Below are 17,813 nucleotides of genomic sequence, written 5' to 3' on the forward strand. Positions count from 1 at the left end.
TGGTCCCTATGCGGAACTCTCTGACACCTCTGCCCAGTTCCGGTCCCGGGTCCAACCCGCGCGGCGCCCGTGGCGGCGATCTCTGTGGATCCGTCCTGCTGTGTTGGGGTGCAAGTCTTGGGGCCACGCTCCCGCCCCCGACGTGTGGAGCCACCGCCGGGCGGGTAGTGGCAGCCAGAGGCCCCCCAGCCCCGCCTTTCGCTCCTCCGCTCAGCCCCTCCTCCCCGGGAGGCCGAGTGGGGAGGTCGCTGAGGGTTGGGCCAGCACCCCCTACCCCAGCCGCGCCCCCGCGTCTCCATAGCGATCCTCCCCGTGCACACCTCCGGGCCCGCTCCCCCCGGGGCCCGAACAATAAGCCGCGGGGCCGGGGGCGGGGCGGGGCCGGTCGGGGGCGGGGAGAACGCGGGCGGAGGGGGCGCAGGCAGAGCTCACCGCCCAGGCAGCAGCCGATAGCCAGGGTCTGAGCAGAACGGCGCGGGCCAGCCCGCTCGGGGATCGTACCGCCCCGATCGGGGCCCGCCCCGCTTCCCACGCCTGCCCGGCCTAGCCCGCGCCGGAGCCACCTGGAGCCGCCTGGAGCCACCGCCGCTGCAGGTTGATGTGCGGCGCCCTCCCGGGACTGGCGGAGGAGCCATCTTGAAACCAACTTTGCAAACTTTCGCAAAGTGCTCTCGAAGTGGAAGCTGCGGGGGAGGCCGGGTGCGCGGCCCTCGGTGTCTCTGCCAGGGTCCCCGGGGAGACAAGGCGCGGGCCGTCCGGAGGACCCGGCGCCGGGCGTGCAGGAGCCGCCCCGGGGCCGCGCGGGGTGGATGCGGAGGCGCGCCGGGTGCATGGATTGTGCTCGGGCGCCCGGCTCGGGCTCGGGCTCCGGGCCATGGCGCCGCCGCCGCCGGTGCTGCCCGCGCTGCTGCTCTTGGCCGCCGCCACCGCCCTGCCGGCCCTGGGGCTGCGAGCGGCCGCCTGGGACCTGCGCGTGCCCGGAGGGTCCCGCGCCTTCGCCTTGGGGCCTGGCTGGACCTACTCATTGGACACCGCGCGCACGCCCCGGGCTCTGCGGGAACTGCTGGACGTGAGCCGAGAAGGACGGCTGGCAGGACGGCGGCGCGGGCTAGGCGCGGGGCCTCGGGACTGCGCGCGGCTGGGGGGGCGCCCGCTGCCGCTGCACGTCCGCCTGGTAGCCCGCGGCTCTCCGACAGCATTAAGCCTTCGCCTACAGGCGCGCGCTCAGGGTCCTGGCTGCGGATCCTGGCCGCGGCGCCGACGGGCCCCTGGTGCGGAGCTGCGCGCGCGTGCAGTGCTCACAGTTCCCGGGTTTGGAGGGGCGCTCTGTTTTCCAGCCCCCGGCGGCGGCGCCGCGACGCTGCACTCGGCGCTAGCTGCCCTCACCAGCTTCCCCGCCTGCAGCTGCTCGGCCCAGCCCGAGCCCCACTGCCGGGCCGGCCCCATCTGCCTGCCTCCCGGCAGCTCGATCCGCCTGCGCCTTCTGTGCGCCCTGCGGCGCGCTGCCGGCGCCGTCCGGGTGGAGCTGGTGCTGGAAGCGGCCGCAGCAGGGACGCCCTCCGCGTTGCCGTCGCCGCAGTCATCGCCAAGCCCGCCTCTAGCCAGGGTGGCGATGGCGCGACGGGCCCGGCGGGGCGCGGGCGGCAGCACGAGCCCGCAGTTCCCGCTGCCTAGTTACCAGGTGTCGGTGCCTGAGAACCAACCTGCCGGCACCGCGGTCATCGAACTGCGCGCGCACGATCCCGACGCGGGCGAGGCTGGGCGCCTGAGCTACCAGATGGAGGCGCTGTTCGACGAACGCTCCAACGGCTACTTCCTCATCGACTCGGACACCGGCGCGGTGAGCACCGCCCGCGCGCTGGACCGCGAGACCCAGGACACGCACGTCCTCAAGGTGAGCGCCGTGGATCACGGCTCTCCGCGGCGCTCGGCCGCCACCTACCTCACCGTCACGGTCAGCGACACCAACGACCACAGCCCGGTTTTCGAGCAGTCCGAGTACCGCGAGCGTGTTCGCGAGAACCTCGAGGTGGGCTACGAGGTGCTGACCATCCGAGCCACCGACGGCGACGCGCCCTCCAACGCCAACATGCGCTACCGCTTGCTGGAGGGCGCAGGCGGCATCTTCGAGATTGATGCGCGCTCGGGAGTAGTGCGCACCCGGGCCGTGGTGGATCGGGAGGAGGGGGCCGAGTACCGGCTTCTGGTGGAGGCCGACGACCAGGGCCGCAACCCCGGCCCACTCAGCGCCACGGCCACCGTGCACATCGTAGTGGAGGACGAGAACGACAACTACCCCCAGTTCAGCGAGAAGCGCTATGTGGTGCAGGTGCCCGAGGACGTGGCGGTCAACACTGCAGTACTGCGTGTGCAGGCCACGGACAGGGACCAAGGCCAGAACGCGGCCATCCACTACAGCATCGTCAGTGGGAACCTGAAGGGGCAGTTCTACCTGCACTCCCTGAGCGGGAGCCTGGACGTGATCAACCCGCTGGATTTTGAGGCCATCCGGGAGTACACGCTGCGCATCAAGGCCCAGGATGGGGGCCGGCCTCCTCTCATCAATTCCTCGGGGCTGGTCGCTGTGCAGGTGCTGGACGTGAATGACAACGCGCCCATCTTCGTGAGCAGCCCCTTCCAGGCTGCCGTGCTGGAGAACGTGCCCCTGGGCTACTCCGTGCTGCACATTCAGGCGGTGGATGCCGATGCGGGTGAGAACGCCCGTCTGCGTTACCGTCTGGTGGACACAGCCTCCGCGGGACCTGGGTCTGAGAGCGCTGCCACCACCCCGGGTTTCCCCTTCCAGATCCACAACAGCTCGGGCTGGATTACGGTGTGTGCTGAACTGGACCGGGAGGAGGTGGAGCGCTACAGCTTCGCGGTGGAGGCGGTGGACCACGGCTCGCCACCCATGAGCTCCTCCGCCAGCGTCTCCATCACGGTGCTGGACGTGAATGACAACGACCCGGTGTTCACGCAGCCCATGTACGAGGTTCGTCTGAACGAGGACGCTGCTGTGGGAAGCAGTGTGCTGACCCTGCGGGCCGAGGACCGCGACGCCAACAGCGTGATCACCTACCAGCTCACTGGCGGCAATACCCGCAACCGGTTTGCGCTCAGCAGCCAGAGTGGCGGCGGCCTTATCACCCTCGCGCTGCCGCTGGACTACAAGCAAGAGCGACAGTACGTGCTGGCGGTGACGGCGTCCGATGGCATGCGCTCACACACTGCACAGGTCTTCATCAACATCACGGACGCCAACACCCACCGGCCAGTCTTCCAGAGCTCCCACTACACGGTAAGTGTCAGCGAGGACCAGCCTGTGGGCACCTCCATTGCCACCATCAGCGCCACGGATGAGGACACGGGTGAGAATGCCCGCGTCACTTATGTGTTGGAGGACCCTGTGCCCCAGTTCCGCATTGATCCGGACACGGGCACCATTTACACCACCACGGAGCTGGACTATGAGGACCAGGCTGCTTACACGCTGGCCATCACGGCTCGGGACAATGGCATCCCTCAGAAGTCGGACACAACCTCCCTGGAGATCCTCATTCTTGATGCCAACGACAATGCCCCCCAGTTCCTGCGGGATTTCTACCAGGGTTCCGTTTTTGAGGATGCACCACCGTCAACCAGCGTCCTCCAGATCTCTGCCACAGACCGGGACTCCGGCCCCAATGGTCGTCTGCTGTACACCTTCCAGGGTGGGGACGATGGTGATGGGGACTTCTACATCGAGCCCACATCCGGCGTGATCCGCACCCAGCGCCGGCTGGACCGGGAGCACGTGGCTGTGTACAGCCTCCGGGCTCTGGCTGTGGACAGGGGCAGCCCAGCTCCACTAAGTGCCTTGGTGGAAATCCAGGTGACTGTCTTAGACATTAACGACAACCCCCCTGTGTTTGAGAGGGATGAGCTGGAGCTGTTTGTAGAGGAGAATAGCCCCGTGGGGTCGGTGGTGGCGAGGATTCATGCCGATGACCCTGATGAAGGCCCCAACGCCCAGATCATGTATCAGATTGTGGAAGGCAATGTGCCGGAGGTCTTCCAGCTGGACCTGCTGAGTGGGGACCTGCGTGCCCTGGTGGAGCTGGACTTTGAAGTCCAGCGGGAGTATGTGCTGGTGGTACAGGCCACATCGGCCCCGCTGGTGAGCCGAGCCACGGTGCACATCCGCCTCCTGGACCAGAACGACAACCCGCCAGTGCTGCCTGACTTCCAGATCCTCTTCAACAACTATGTCACCAATAAGTCCAACAGCTTCCCCACTGGCGTAATCGGCCGCATCCCTGCCCGTGACCCTGACCTGTCTGATAGCCTCAACTACACCTTCCTGCAGGGCAACGAGCTTCACCTCCTGCTGCTGGACCCCTCCACGGGGGAGCTGCAGCTCAGCAAGGACCTGGACAACAACCGACCCCTGGAGGCCCTCATGGAGGTGTCTGTGTCTGGTGAGTGGCCGGTGGGGTGGGAGGAGCAGCTCCCCACAGGCTGCCTGGAGAGCTGCAGGGACCCGCCAAGGGCCCCACCTGACATGCCAGGGCGCATTTGGGCAGGGCTCAGGCAACTCTTTGGGGATTTGTTGCCTCCGGTGGGATGCTGGGGGCGGGCGCCCCACCTAGGCTGGCGAGTGGGAGAGGCGCCACACTGCTTCCCTCAGCGTTTTTGCTGAGAGCAGGCCCAGGCTGCTTCAAGTTCAAGACTAGGGCAGGCTAGTGGCTCCTGAACCATACTATTAAAACCTGGCCTGGGGTTAGCTAGGTTACAGGGTTTGCTTGGGGATGTTCTTTAGCCAGCCAGCCATGTGGTTCTCCGGAAAGATCAAAGGTCACTGCCCGCTTTATATACCCATTAGTTTCCAGGTGGGACCGTTGGAAATTGCTGGACAGGTCCCTGAGTCACCCTGTAATACGGCCAGTGTTCCCTTGGTCTGGCTTTTCTGTCTCCTCCAGATAATAACAGTTGGGTTCTGTGCACCCGTCTTTGTGCAAGCTCTTTGAAAAGCATAGTTTTGTTTGATCTTAGCTTCTGCTCCTGGATGTGGGCTTATAATTTGGGTGTTACTTAAGAGGCCTGCCCAGATTAGTGGTGGAGCCAGTGTGGGACCCTGCTCACCAGATCTGGGGCTGCAGGTGAACAGAAGATGAGTCAGGCTCACTCAGCCACCACATGCTTGGCAGCCTGCCCTCCATGCCACTGTCCCCTGCATGCCAGGGCCAGCATGCAGTGCTGGGGATAGGGGCACAGTAGAGGGTCTGGGAATTGGGAGATGCAGAGTCAAGAGAAGGATTTGGCAGAGGTTGGGAGAACAATACGTGGACCCCCAGTGGCTCTGCGAGAGGCCTTGTCTGCCCCCCCATCCTCATTTATGAGATCAAACTGCTGCCAAAAAGGGCTCAGACCTTCAGAGAGGTTGTTTAAACAATAAATTATTAGGATACAATATTGCCGTGGGAGCCCTGGAAGAAGGAAGCCGTTAATTTTCTGCCTGGCTTTTGTTTCCCGGTTGGCAGTGATTCTGTTGTGCAGAGAGCTGAGCAGCAAACAGGTCTCAGTGCCAGTTGTATGTAAGATCTGAAACTTACAGATGCAGTTTTGAAATGATGCAATCCTTCAGATGGATTTTGGCAGCACACTCTATCTTGTTGGTGGATATTTTAGGATTTGTGAGATTGTAAAAATGTGTAAAGTGTACGGAATGGGCCCTTAGGGATGAATTGTTAACCAGCGTGATGGATGTTCGGATTCATAGTTTTCCTTTACCACTTTATTTGCTCGATGAAGCAGAATGGAAAATTTGGCCTGTGTAAAAGCAATGCGGGTTTAGATTTTGTGTGTGTGGGGGGGTATGGTGCTTCAGCAGGATATTTTGCTGGCCTGTGATATCAGCAGTGTGGACCCTCCAAGTTAGCCTCACGGCTGGGTTTAGCTGAGGGCCGTGACACCTGGTGGGGGCACAGCCTGGACCACGGTGGAAGGTGGGGTGGCGGTTCTGTGCTGGGTAGTAATTGTCTCAGTGATCCTGTCCTTGGCTCTGGCTCTTTTGCTGACATCCCCTCCTGTACATCAGGCAATAGGTGTTCATTTTCTATGTGACAATTTTTGAGTGAGATTTTAAATTCTATGGTAGGAACTTTTTACCATTTACTTATCTGTGACCTCCACCCCCTAGATGGTAACGATTACCTGTGATGGGGTTCTGTCAAGCAGGGGTGTAGACCCTTGTGCTTATACTGTCTCTGTTCCTTTGGTCCCTGGGAGGTGAATTTCTCTCCTGCCCATTCCACAGATGAAGAGGTCAGTGGTTTCACAGTCAGTGAGCAAGCAGGCAGGGCACCAGCCCAGCTTTCGCACTCTCTGGCCTTACCTAAGAGACAAGTTTTTGAGGAGTTAGTTGCTAATCTGAGTTATTCCTGTGCCGGCTGAGTGCCCTGCTCCCCAGTGACTTTCAGAGCCATCTGACTCCTGTTAAATGCTCCCAAGAAGCTGCTGCCTCTGGACTGTAAGATTGTAGTTCCAAACCCCTAAACACTATGGAGAAAGCAAACCAAAGATGGGCCTTTGGAATAACTAGAGGCAGTTTCTTAAGGAACAGTGCTGGAAGGCTGTTGTTTCAAATGCAAATACTGTTTTCAATGAAGTGTTATTGGCTTCTCAGGATTTACAGCCCTACCCTAAAGCCTTTGATGTGTGGTTACGGTTTTAGCGGCGCTGTAGGGGACAGGCAGGCAGGTTAGCTCTGGTGGGGGCCGTTCGGGGAGGGCCTAAACCTGTCTTCAGCAGAGGAGCCCAGGTTGGCACCTGAGTCGGTGCCCAGCAGCATGGTGGGAGGAGGGCAGTTCCTTTCTCCTGGTCTGGGGTTTAGCACCATCATTTTGACTGTGAAAAGGTAGTATTGACAGTTTCATGCAGCCCACTAAGGGTGAATCCCTGTCTGAAAAATTTTTGAAGTGTGAATATGGTGAGATTCAAATGCCTGGGTAGAGTGCTGTGGTGTCACAGCTCACAGCAACCTCCAACTCTTGTGCTCAAGAGAACCTCCTGTCTCAGCCTCCTGAGTAGCTGAGACTACAGACGTGTGCCACTATACCCGGCTAGTTTTTGTATTTTTAGTAGAAATGGGGTCTGGCTCTTGCTCACACTAGTCTTGAACTCCTGAGCTCAGGCTATCCACCTCAGCCTCCCAGAGTGTTAAGATTATAGGCGTGAGCCACAGCGCCCGGCAGTGGGTGTTTTCTACATGAGATTTAAAATTCTGTGATAGGAACCTTTTACTATAAATGTGTAATAATAAAAGCTGTGTTTGCATTTTTCAAAGCAGTGTGGCTAATCACCCAGTGGCAACTCAAGCATGGAATATTCTCTGTGGTCTTTCTGGAAGTTGGTTTTTGAATCCATCTTGAACATGCAAACTGCAGAACATGGCTCCTGGTAGGAAGGTGCCTTCCCAGTCTCCCCTGCTGTGTGGCACATCCCCACAGACGTGGGGAAGGAGCGTTGGTAGGTGAGAGTCACTGGTGGGTGAGTCATGCAAGTATGTCAGAAAGTCCTGGAACTCAGGGAAATAGGAAGGTTGAGTAACCTCTTTGCCATTTACCTTGGTCGGGAGTGGATGGTATGAAGTCGTCTAGGCTTGATAAAGCTTTGAGAAGTGTTTGTGTGGTTAAATACAGGATATCACGGCGACTTTTACACAGAAGACAATGAACAGTGAAGCAGGGAGCTGCCCATTGCACTGGCTTTGTCTGGTGCTCGGCTCTTTATTTTTCTCTGAAACTCACAGTGTGGAAGAAGGTCAGACAGTCTTAACACACTTGTCTTGTTGATCTGGATTCTCTGGGAAGAGTTAGGCACTTTTGCCAACACCTCACCCATCCTGGGACTCTGACAACTCTGGGAGTGGCTTGCTCAGGCCTTGAGGAACACTGGCTCCGGAGCAAATGAGTGTTTATTCACTTGTGGAGCACCCACTGTGTGCAGGGCCAGTGTGGGCACCCAGTGTGGCCCTGACTCCCAGACACTGGGGACACATAGACTGTGGGAGACAGGGAGCTGAGCAAGGACAGGGAGGTGAGGACAGCCTGCATATCAGGGAGGGCCAGGGACCCTCCAGGGCCGGCAAGAGCATGGGAAGCATGTGCCTAGCAGAGAGATGGGTCTGGAGGGAGCTGACTGTGGAGGGTTAGGATGGGCGCTGGGCCTGTGTCCCAGCGGGTAGTGGGCAAGTTTCTCCTAGTGGGAGAATGGAGCAGGAGGGGAGATACGGCTCGGCCCCGGTTTAGATGGTCACACTGGTGGCCTTGAGGGCCCTGTAGCCAACGTGCTCTAGGTGCCAGGAACCCTCCAGGCACCTCCTGGGCCAGCAGATGAAGTCGCTGACCAATGTCGAGGGTCTGGGAGAAGTCAGGGACTGACCTCACCAAAGCGGTCTGTTTAAGCTGAACAATAGAACAGTCGAAAACAAACTGTCAGTGGAGGGAGTCTCCGAACCCCCATTGGTTAGCGACTGTTATAAATTCTCCTGCCGTTGCCTCCCTCATGTCTGGCGGTACTGTCACCAGGACATCTCAGAGACAAGGAACCCAAGAACAGGGTGCCCAGGACACCAGCTTGTGGTGGCAGCTCTGGGACTGGAACCCAGAAGGGCACTCCGGAGCCTTGTTCCCTCAGCTTGTGCTTTCCAGAGAGACCTGCCTGGGGCGGAGGGAGGGGAGGGTGTATTCTAAGCTGGGTCCTTGCAGTTTAGGGCCCCACATGGTTGTGGCTGGAATACTTTGAAGATTGTCCTAAAAACCACTGGATATGCAGGTCTGGACAGGAGGGGACAACTGGGGTCATGTCCCCAGATGGTTAGCACAGTCTTGGGCAGCTCTGTGGCAGGCAGAGAGGACAGTCATGGCCAAGGGGTGGCCATCGTGTCTGAGAGGACATGAGGGTACCAGAGCAGAGGGTGTGGGGCAGTTAGGATGAGGCCCAGGCCAGCCTTGAGGAACCCTGGCTGAGTGACCTGCTGGGCAAGGAGGCTCCACGTGAATTCTGGAGCAGGAAGAGCATCTGGAAGGCCTGAGGGGGCATGAGGGTCCCAAAGGGGCTCATCCCTGATGGATGCGCTCTGGCAGTCAGTAAGCCTGAGGACGGAGTTGACCCGGGTTAGCTGAGACCAGCTGGCCTCCAGGAGAGCCACGGTGGGGGGCTTGAGGGTGCTCGTGAGGAGCAGTTGAGGTTGTCAGGCATAAGTGGGGGGGTGGATGAGGCCAGGCTGGGAGACAAGGCAGGGTGGCCATGGGGACGTGGAACTTGTACACGGTCCAGCTGAGGGCCTGGAGGGAGCTGCTGGGTTCCTGTGCTCGGCCTTCCTGGCCCCTCCTGCAACCCTTCGCCATGCAGGCCTCGCCCTGAGTGGGCACCAGCACCTGCAGGGGCACTGGGAGAGGGCGGGGGTGTGGGCGGGGGGCAGCCTCAGTGTCTCTCGAAGGCCCTCAAGGCCCAGCTGTGTGTAGCTTCCCCCTGAGTCCTCAGGCCCTGATGGAGGGGAGGGATGGGGAGCCCCGCAGGCCATTGCAGGGCCTGGGGGTGGGGTATGGGGGCAGGGGCAGGGTGCCCACCTATGCACCAGCTACCCAGCAGAGTGATGGGTGATGATTTCTCACAGCTCAGGTGGAGTGGCAGGCAAGTGAGACTCTGGGAAAGTACCTTGAGCCCCTGAGTGGGAGCCAGTCAAAAAAAGGTGTTTGGCCCACCTGGAAAGGGGAGGTATTGGTGATTCCAGAACTCGGTCCAGGCCCCCATGTCACCACTGAAGAGCCCACCTGGGTTTGGGCTGGTGCATAGGGCGCCTGCATTAAAACCGAGGGCAGGACCTGTTCAGGAATAGGCTAGGTGGGGAGGGGGCGGGGCTGGCAGCAGCCACCGGGCCAGGGTGTGGCTGGTGGCCCTGAGCCACGGCCTCTGTCCCCTCCAGCACTCGAATCCAAAGAGAAGTAGATTTTATCATGTGGGGCACAGCATGTGGAAAGTAGTCATGGGCTTGGCACGGTTTCTGCAGTTCAAGCCTCAGGGGAAATCATTTTCTGAGTTTTTTTTTCTTCCTGTCCTGTAACCTGAACACACAGGTTCATATAAATGCTCTAGAATGAGACTCTGGAGTGCTGGGAGGTTGTTTACAGGGCCCCTGTAACTGCTGCTCCCTTGTTTTGGGAGGGGAACACGGTCATCCAGGGAAACCCTGAGGGCTGGGGTCTGGGCCGTGAGGGTGTCAGTGGTCACCCCTTTGTGGGGGACGGTGGGCCTCCCTCTGCTTTCCCCCGGTTTGGGGCATGCAGTAGGTGCTCAGCAGATGTTTGTGGGTTGTCTCTTAAATGAGCCAAGGGGTGCCCACAGAGGGACTCGGGGAGATGGCCACCTGCCAGACTGAGGGGCCTGCCTTCACTTGGGGCCCGAGGGAGCCACATGGAACAAGGGCCATCTTTACGCCCCCACCCGCTGCATGGCTGGGGCCTTTGGCCCTGGGTGAGAGGGACAGGCATTTTCCAGGGCACGTCCGGTGGTTGAATTCCATGCTTTTGCTTCAGGTAGGAACTTGTGGATACTTGGTAATCAGTTCCCCTTGTGGGGCGTGAACATTCCAAAGCTGGGAAAAAGCCCCACGCCAGCTTCCCTGTTCTCTTGATGTCCTGGATGCCGGCCAACACCGTTTCAAAAACACACACAGTGGGAGGGACTCTTTAAAGGTTACTGTGTGGTGTCACACCTTTCTTCCCAGCCACCCCAGCGTAGGGGCTGAACCCCTTCCAGTGGTCACAGGGATTGTGTGGGTGACACGAAGGTCCCTGGGAGCTGGGGCCTGTGAGTGTCCCCCACACAAGTGTCCCAAGGGACTGGCCGGTGGAAGGAGTCATGCTGGCCTCAGGGGAGGGCCTTGGAGGACAGCAGGAGTACTGCTACCATCCCACCCTCACGTACCTGCTTCCCACCATCAGGCTCCTACTTGGGTCAGCCCACATCATCTCTCTGAAGTCCAGCAGAATCCCCATGTTACAGGGAAGAAACTGAGGGCAGAGAGATTGTGGAGCAGGAAGGGCCGGGCCCAGACCCTGGGAATCTGAGGCAACAACCGCTGTGCTGATGCCCGTTATCGAAGGCTTGGAGATTCTCTGGGATGGAAACTCAGTCTGAGTGACACTGTCATGTGCCACAGGAGGGCTGAGAATTGTATGCACATCGTGCCTCATTCCACCTGGCTGGGCAGGGGCCACCACACTGCAGGACAGGCGAGAAGCTGATGGTGGAGAAGGGGGTCCTGGGAGATGTTGCCGGGCCCCCGTAGGGTCTCCTGTACTGAAGCTACTGTAGAAAGCACTGGAGTCCAGGACCCGTGGACACCAAGTGCAGGGAGGTGAGCCTGCCCTGCTATGAGGTCGCCGTGTCTGTGATCAGAGCCTGAGGTTCTGTTGGGGGCGGGGAGAGGCAGATGCTAGGTGAGGGGCTCGCACTGAGCTGGTGTGTCCTCTTAGGGGCCTGCTGGCCTAGAGAGCCAGACTCCTCCATCCCGGGAGTCGCCTGCCTTCCTGCCTTCCAGCCTTCCAGCCTCTCTCCCTTCCCTCTTCCCACCTTCCTCTTCTCTCTCCTTCCAGCCGTCCATCAATCAAGACTTTTCTTTCCGTTCAATAGTCTGTATTCTCTCCTAGTTCTGTGTCTTTTTTATATTCTTAGGATTTTTTTTCCGTATCTAATCTAAATGACTCTTGGTTAAGGTAAACTAACAGCGACTCATTCCAATAAAATCACCTGGTGTGTTAGCATTTGGAGATAAGAACTCTCTGGCAGGGCAGTAACACTTTATCAGTGAGCTGATTGTTCAAGAACTGTTTTCATAGTCAGAATGAAGTTGTTCAGCGACCGTATAGTCCATTGCTGGAGATAGCCACACACAACTGGGGTCCCTGCAGGGGTCCTTTGCTGTGTCATGATGCTCCTCACAGGACACAGGCTAACTGAGTGAGCCTGAGGTTGCACTGGAGAGGAGGCCTGGGCTGCTCCCCCTTCCCTGCCCAGCGCCGATTGCCCGATGCTGGGCAAATCCAGCCCTTCTGGCCCTGTTAATCTCTTGTATGTCTGAATTTAGATATCTCTGGATAAGAGATTAATATCCAGCATATATAAAGAACTCCTGGCTCGGCGCCTGTGGCTCAAGTGGCTAAGGCGCCAGCCACGTACACCCAAGGTGGCGGGTTCGAATCCAGCCTGGGCCTGCCAAACAACAATGACGACTGCAACCAAAAAATAGCCAGGCGTTGTGGCGGGCGCCTGTGGTCCCAGCTACTTGGGAGGCTGAGGCAGTCACTTGAGCCCAGGAGTTGGAGGTTGCTGTGAGCTGTGCTGCCATGGCACTCTACCCAGGGGGATAGCTTGAGGCTCCTGGTCAAAAAAAAAAAAAGAACTCTTGCCACTCAACAACAAGAAAATAAAAATTAGTTTTAAAAATGGGCAACGGATTTGAATAGATATTTCTTCAAAACTTACGGATGGCTTGTAAGTAAATGCAAGATGCTCAGTGTCATCCGTGACCAGGGAAATGCAAATTAAAGCATAATGAGATATCACATGCATTAGGATGGCTATTATAAAAAAAATAAAAAAGGAACCAGAAAGCAAGTGCTGGTGAGGATGTGGAGAAATTATGCATTTGATCAGCAGTGGTGTGCTGTGGACAGGCATGTCCAGGGGTGTACTTGCTGTAGAAGACGGAATGGCAGGTCCTCACACAGACATGGAACTACCAGATGGGCCAGCAGTCCACTTTGGGCATATAGGCAGAAATAATTGAAAGCAAGGTCTTGAAGACCCATCTACACACCCATGTTCACAGCAGCCAGGGGTGGAAACAGCCCCAAATCACATCAACGATGAACATGTAAACAGAAGGGGGTCTGTCAGACATCGGGGAATTTTTCAGCCTTAGAAAGGAAGGAAATTCTCATATATGCTGCATCAAGAATGAAACTTGAAGCCTCATGCTCAGTGGAATAAGCCCATTGTCACAATAGGACAGATACCATGCAATTTCACTGTGACACGGTGCCCAGACCAGTCCAGTCCAGAGACAGATGGCAGATGGTGGCCAGGCTGGGAGAGAAGAAGGGGGCATTGGTGTTTCGTGGGTGCAGAGTTTCACTTTGGGAAAGTGAAAAAGTTCCGGAGATACATGTGGTGATGGTTGGACGACAGCGTTCAGCTTAATCTTGCTGAACTAGACCTTAAAAACGGTTAAAGCGGAGCTGGTCACAGCGGCTCCCACCTTCAATCCCAGCATGGTGGGAGGATCCCTTGAGCCCAGGATTCAAAACCAGCCTGGGCAACATGGTGAGACTTTGATGTTTTAATATTATTAAATATTTTCTAATGTTTTTTCTATTTAAAAAAAAAAGCATTTAGCTGGGCATGGTGGTAGGCCCCTGTAGTCCCAGCTACTTGGGAGACTAAGGCAGGAGGATCACTTTGAGCCCCTCACCGAAAAGCTAAAGTGGTAAGTTCTATGTTATGTATATTTTACCACAATAAAAAAGAATGCTGAGGAGACAGGAGCTACTCAGGGGCAGAGGTGTGGATGCAGGTGCGTCTGCTGTGGGTTCAGGAGTGTTTTTTTACTCTGGAGCTGGAGTGCTGAGCTGGCTCCTGGGTCACTGATGCCCCCCAGCTGGGCTCAGGTATCTCCCTTGCTCTGCATTTTCCAGCAGTCACCCCATGTCTTGACATTGTAAATGGCCAAAGGGGTTGACACTTAAATAAAATCAATTTTGGTTATTTAACTGCATGTTAAAAGCCACACAGGTAAACATTTCCTGTTTTAAAAGCCCTGGGTGAGAGGAAGGGGCAGTGTCAGTGGCGGTGTGTGCACCGTCTGGAGGGTTCTAGTGTTGTAGGATTTGGGGCCCCAAGTCGTAGGGATGTGGGGGGTGAGGGGATCTCAGCCCCCTGCTCTGCGCAGCCCAGGGCTGTCCTCAGTCCCTCCCCTCATGACCGAGTCTTGGATTCAAAACCAGGGGTACATGTGCTGGTTCAAGTGGTTTTCATTGGTATTTTGATACATTGAAACAGTTTGGCGAGATCGCTTTCCTTTTTTCTTTTTTTTTTTTTTTTCTGAGATGAAATTCACATAATATGGTGTTAACCATTTTAAGATGAACAAGGCCGGGGTGCTCAGCACATTCATGGTGTGTGCAACCCCTTCCTGTGTCCAGTTCCAAAATATTTTCACCATCATCCAAGGAAACGCTGTGCCTGTTAGTCCCAGCCTGCAGCCCTGGCCTCCCTGCCGGGTGTCAGGTTTCACAGGGGTCTTCACACTGGTGCTACATTGCTGGGTTGGTCTCTTTCTGAGCTTTTGTCCTGGGGTCCTTGCCAGAGGCACAAGAGTAGCTGTGGGAAGCCAGAAAGTTTTAGGGACAGGTGGCAAGTGTGTGGGGGAAGACGGTGGGAAGGCCACGGTGTCCTGGTGATGACTGGCAGAGGGTCCCTGGGATCTGGAAGGGGACACTTAGGAAAGTTTTGGGAGAGGTGGAGGCTGGGGACAGGGTTCTGGCTGCTCTACCCACTCCACACTGTCTTCAAGTGTCATTGGCAGCACCTCTGTAAAGGATGGCAGGTGGGGGTCCCAGAGCCACACGGCTGTGAGTTGGTGACAGCAAGGGGAAGGCCCTTGCTGGGAAGCCCAGGTGCTCCAGTCCCCACAGGCCTGGACTTCATGGAACCCACAGAGAGTGGACAGAGGTGCAGGCACAGCCGGGGAAGCTGTGGGCAGGGGACAGAGCCATGAGCCGGTCTGCAGAGATGGCTGGGTAGGAACAGCTATCAGTGGGGCCCGGGCAGGCAAACTCAGGGAGGGGAGGAGGGGGAGACCTGGACGTGGCCATCTCAGCATCACAGAGGTGAGGCCTCCTCAGGAGCTCACGGCAGTCAGCTGGGTCACAATAGCCCCCCCACCCCCATGCTATGCGATCTCTGAGGTCTGAGGAGGGGCAGAGCCCTGTGGCGTCTTTGGGATTGCTTTCCAAGGCCCTGTGAGAAGGCCCTCTCTCGACATCTGCCTCTTGGTTCCCTCCCAAGTTGGCTCCTGGGCCCGTGTAGGGGGACTCTGACCCCGCTGTAGTCTGGACATGTGGGCCTGAGGAAGCCTCTGCCTAAGAAGGCATTTCGCAGGCTGTGCACTTCTAGAAACTTCTGCTTCATATACAGGCCTTTTTAGGCTGAAGTGTAAGGAGTTGTCAGCGAAGGTTAGATTTTCCTGACAGTCAAGGCAGGATCCTTTTTGTTTGGGCCAGTTCCTCGAGGTCACAGGCAGTTAGGCTCCTGCTGGAACAAGTCACCACAAACTGGGCAGCTTAGAACAACAGAAATATATTGTCTCACTATTCTGGAGGCCAGAATTCCACAATTGAGGTGACAGCAGGGCCACGCTCCCTCTGAAGGCTCCAGGATGGGAGGTGCTTCCTGCCTCTTCCAGTTTTGGGGGGTCCCTTAGCGTGGGCAGTGCCATTCCAGGCCTGCCCTGTTGCCACATGGCCTCTACATGTGAGTCTTCTCTCTTAAGGCCACTGTTCATACTGAGTTAAGGGCCAGCTCCTCTATGACCTCATCTCAATTTATGTCTTAATCCGGAAGGACCTTATTCCCAAATCAGGGCACATTCGGGCACCAGGCGCTAGTCACTGTGTCTCTAGCAGGATGTAGTCCAGCCCCACAGCACCCACCTCTGGGCTCACGTGGGCACCTGGTGTCCTTGTGTCACATTGGATGGCCGAGCTGTCCATTCTCCGTGGGTGCAGCACCAACGTCCCTTGTCTTGACCCCACGTGCTCTGGGGGCTCCTTTGTCCTTCTCTAATTGGCTTTCACGTGGGGCCACCGAGCTACCCTCTCAGTGTGCTCTCACCAGCTTCTGCCCCCTGAATAACTCAGGAAATGATGTGGCGTCTGGGCTCAGAGGACGTGCTTGTGCTTCCAGGTGTCCTTAGGAGGGGGACACGACGTGTGTGGGGGACGGGGCAGGTGCACAGGACAGTGGGCCATTCTCTAAGACAGGAGCGGCCAAGGGGGCTACCGTGCTGCTCAGCCCTCTCTGCCAGGCATGGAAAATTCTAATGCGTAATCGAAAGTCCCTCCAAAGCTTCAAAGAGAGAATGGAAAATATTAAGGTTTTTTGTTCTGAGAGACTTCCTGTCCATCTGGCACGTGGCCGTCCGGGTCAGGGTGTGTGTCCAGGACAGGAAGCATGGCGGAGTGATTTGCGGTGTCTGCAGAGGCACCCGCGGTGGGCAGGTGTGCCTGGAAAGGGCAGGATGGGGCGGCGGAGACCGAGCCTGCCGGAGTCTGTGGTTCTGCTTCCTGGACACCGCCTTGTGCCGCATGGAAATGACAAGTGTTGAATGGAGTCTATTTTGGGGGTAACACAGATTGGGGTGACCCATAGGCAGGAAGCTGATAGCTGCAGGGTCAGGACAGCTCCCAATTCCTCAGTTTGGCCTGGGAAATCCACTGTGCTTGATGCGAAATTCTATTTTCAGTTTTTTTTTCCGTCACTCATTGGCCCAGCCTTTTTAAAACCAGAAGCAAATGTGAAGCAGTGGTGTGAAAATCAGGCCAAGCTCTTCAGGGCCCGGCTTTGCTCTCTGCAGCCGGGAACTAGAGGCAGGGGGGCTGCGGACGGGATCTGTCCCTGGGTGCAGTGACCCATCTGGTGAGAACCACCTTGGCCAGATGTCTCAATGGTCTGGATTCTTTTTCCAGAGCCAACACATAGTCCTTGGGGCATCACTGTCTGAAGGGTGAGCCCAACCTCCAGGTCTTTTTTCTCCTTATAAGCCTTGCTTAATAAACTAAAAAGGAGGGCAGCACCTGTGGCTCACTGAGTAGGGCACCAGCCCCACATACCGAGGGTGACAGGTTCAAACCCAGCCCTGGCCAAACTGCAACAATCACAGCAAAAAATAGCTGGGCGTTATGGTGGGCACCTGTAATCCCAGCTACTCGGGAGGCTGAGGCAAGAGTATCACCTAAGCCCAGGAGTTGGAGGTTGCTGTGAGCTGTGATGCCACAGCGCTCTACTGAGGGCAATAAAGTGAGACTGTCTCAAAAAAAAAAAAAAAAAGGAGCCTGAGGCAGTGACTAACATCTGTAATCCCAGGTTTGAGCCTGAGGCAGTGACTAACATCTGTAATCCCAGGTTTGAGCCTGAGGCAGTGACTAACATCTGTAACACCAGGTTTGAGAGGCTGAGATGGGAGGATTGCTTAGGCCAGGAGCTAGAGACCAGGCTGAGCAACATAGCAAGACCTTATCTCTAAAAAAAAAAATTAGAAGAATTTGCCTGGCATGGTGGCCGGCATCTGTAGTCCCAGCTACTCAGGAGGCTGAGGCAGGAGGATCACTTGAGCCCAGGAGTTGGAGACGGCAATAGGCTGTGATGAGGCCACTGCACTCTAGCCTGGGTGACAGAGTGAGGCCCTGTCTCAAAAAAAAAAAAAAAAAAAGTCTCATGATTTAACCAGCCATGGCACAGGTTTAGGCGGGCTTCTGTGGGTGTGTGGCTGCCAGTGGACTTGGGACGTGGGGAGGGAGCCGTGACGTGGTTATGACCAGCCCTCCTCACCTGCCTGCACAGCCTCAGTGAGTGGTCACAGCTTCCTGTCCTGGCCCTCAGGGTGCAGCCTGTGTGCTGAGCATTCTTTTCAACATCAAAGTTGAGAGAATGAACGGTCAGGTGGGCTGGAGGAGCCACGCACAGTGAGCCGGTTGTGGAAATTACCCTGG

At 57.1% G+C, this 17,813-nt stretch overlaps 1 protein-coding gene across 2 annotated transcripts in view; it reads left to right on the forward strand.

Annotated features, from left to right (window-relative positions):
• The first annotated feature begins 620 nt into the window (after positions 1-620).
• Positions 621-17,813, forward strand: part of CELSR1 (cadherin EGF LAG seven-pass G-type receptor 1) — a 138,559-nt gene continuing 121,366 nt past the window's right edge. For both annotated transcript variants that reach the window (XM_003783422.3, XM_023509426.1), the window contains exon 1: positions 621-4,457. In XM_003783422.3, coding sequence (XP_003783470.2) covers positions 875-4,457 — 3,583 coding nt within the window. In that variant the 5' untranslated portion in view covers positions 621-874. The remainder of the gene's footprint in view (positions 4,458-17,813) is intronic.

This window comes from Otolemur garnettii, unplaced genomic scaffold (genome assembly GCF_000181295.1).
Source record: "Otolemur garnettii isolate 467f Iridium unplaced genomic scaffold, OtoGar3 scaffold00007, whole genome shotgun sequence".
NCBI classification, from domain to species: Eukaryota; Metazoa; Chordata; class Mammalia; order Primates; family Galagidae; genus Otolemur; species Otolemur garnettii.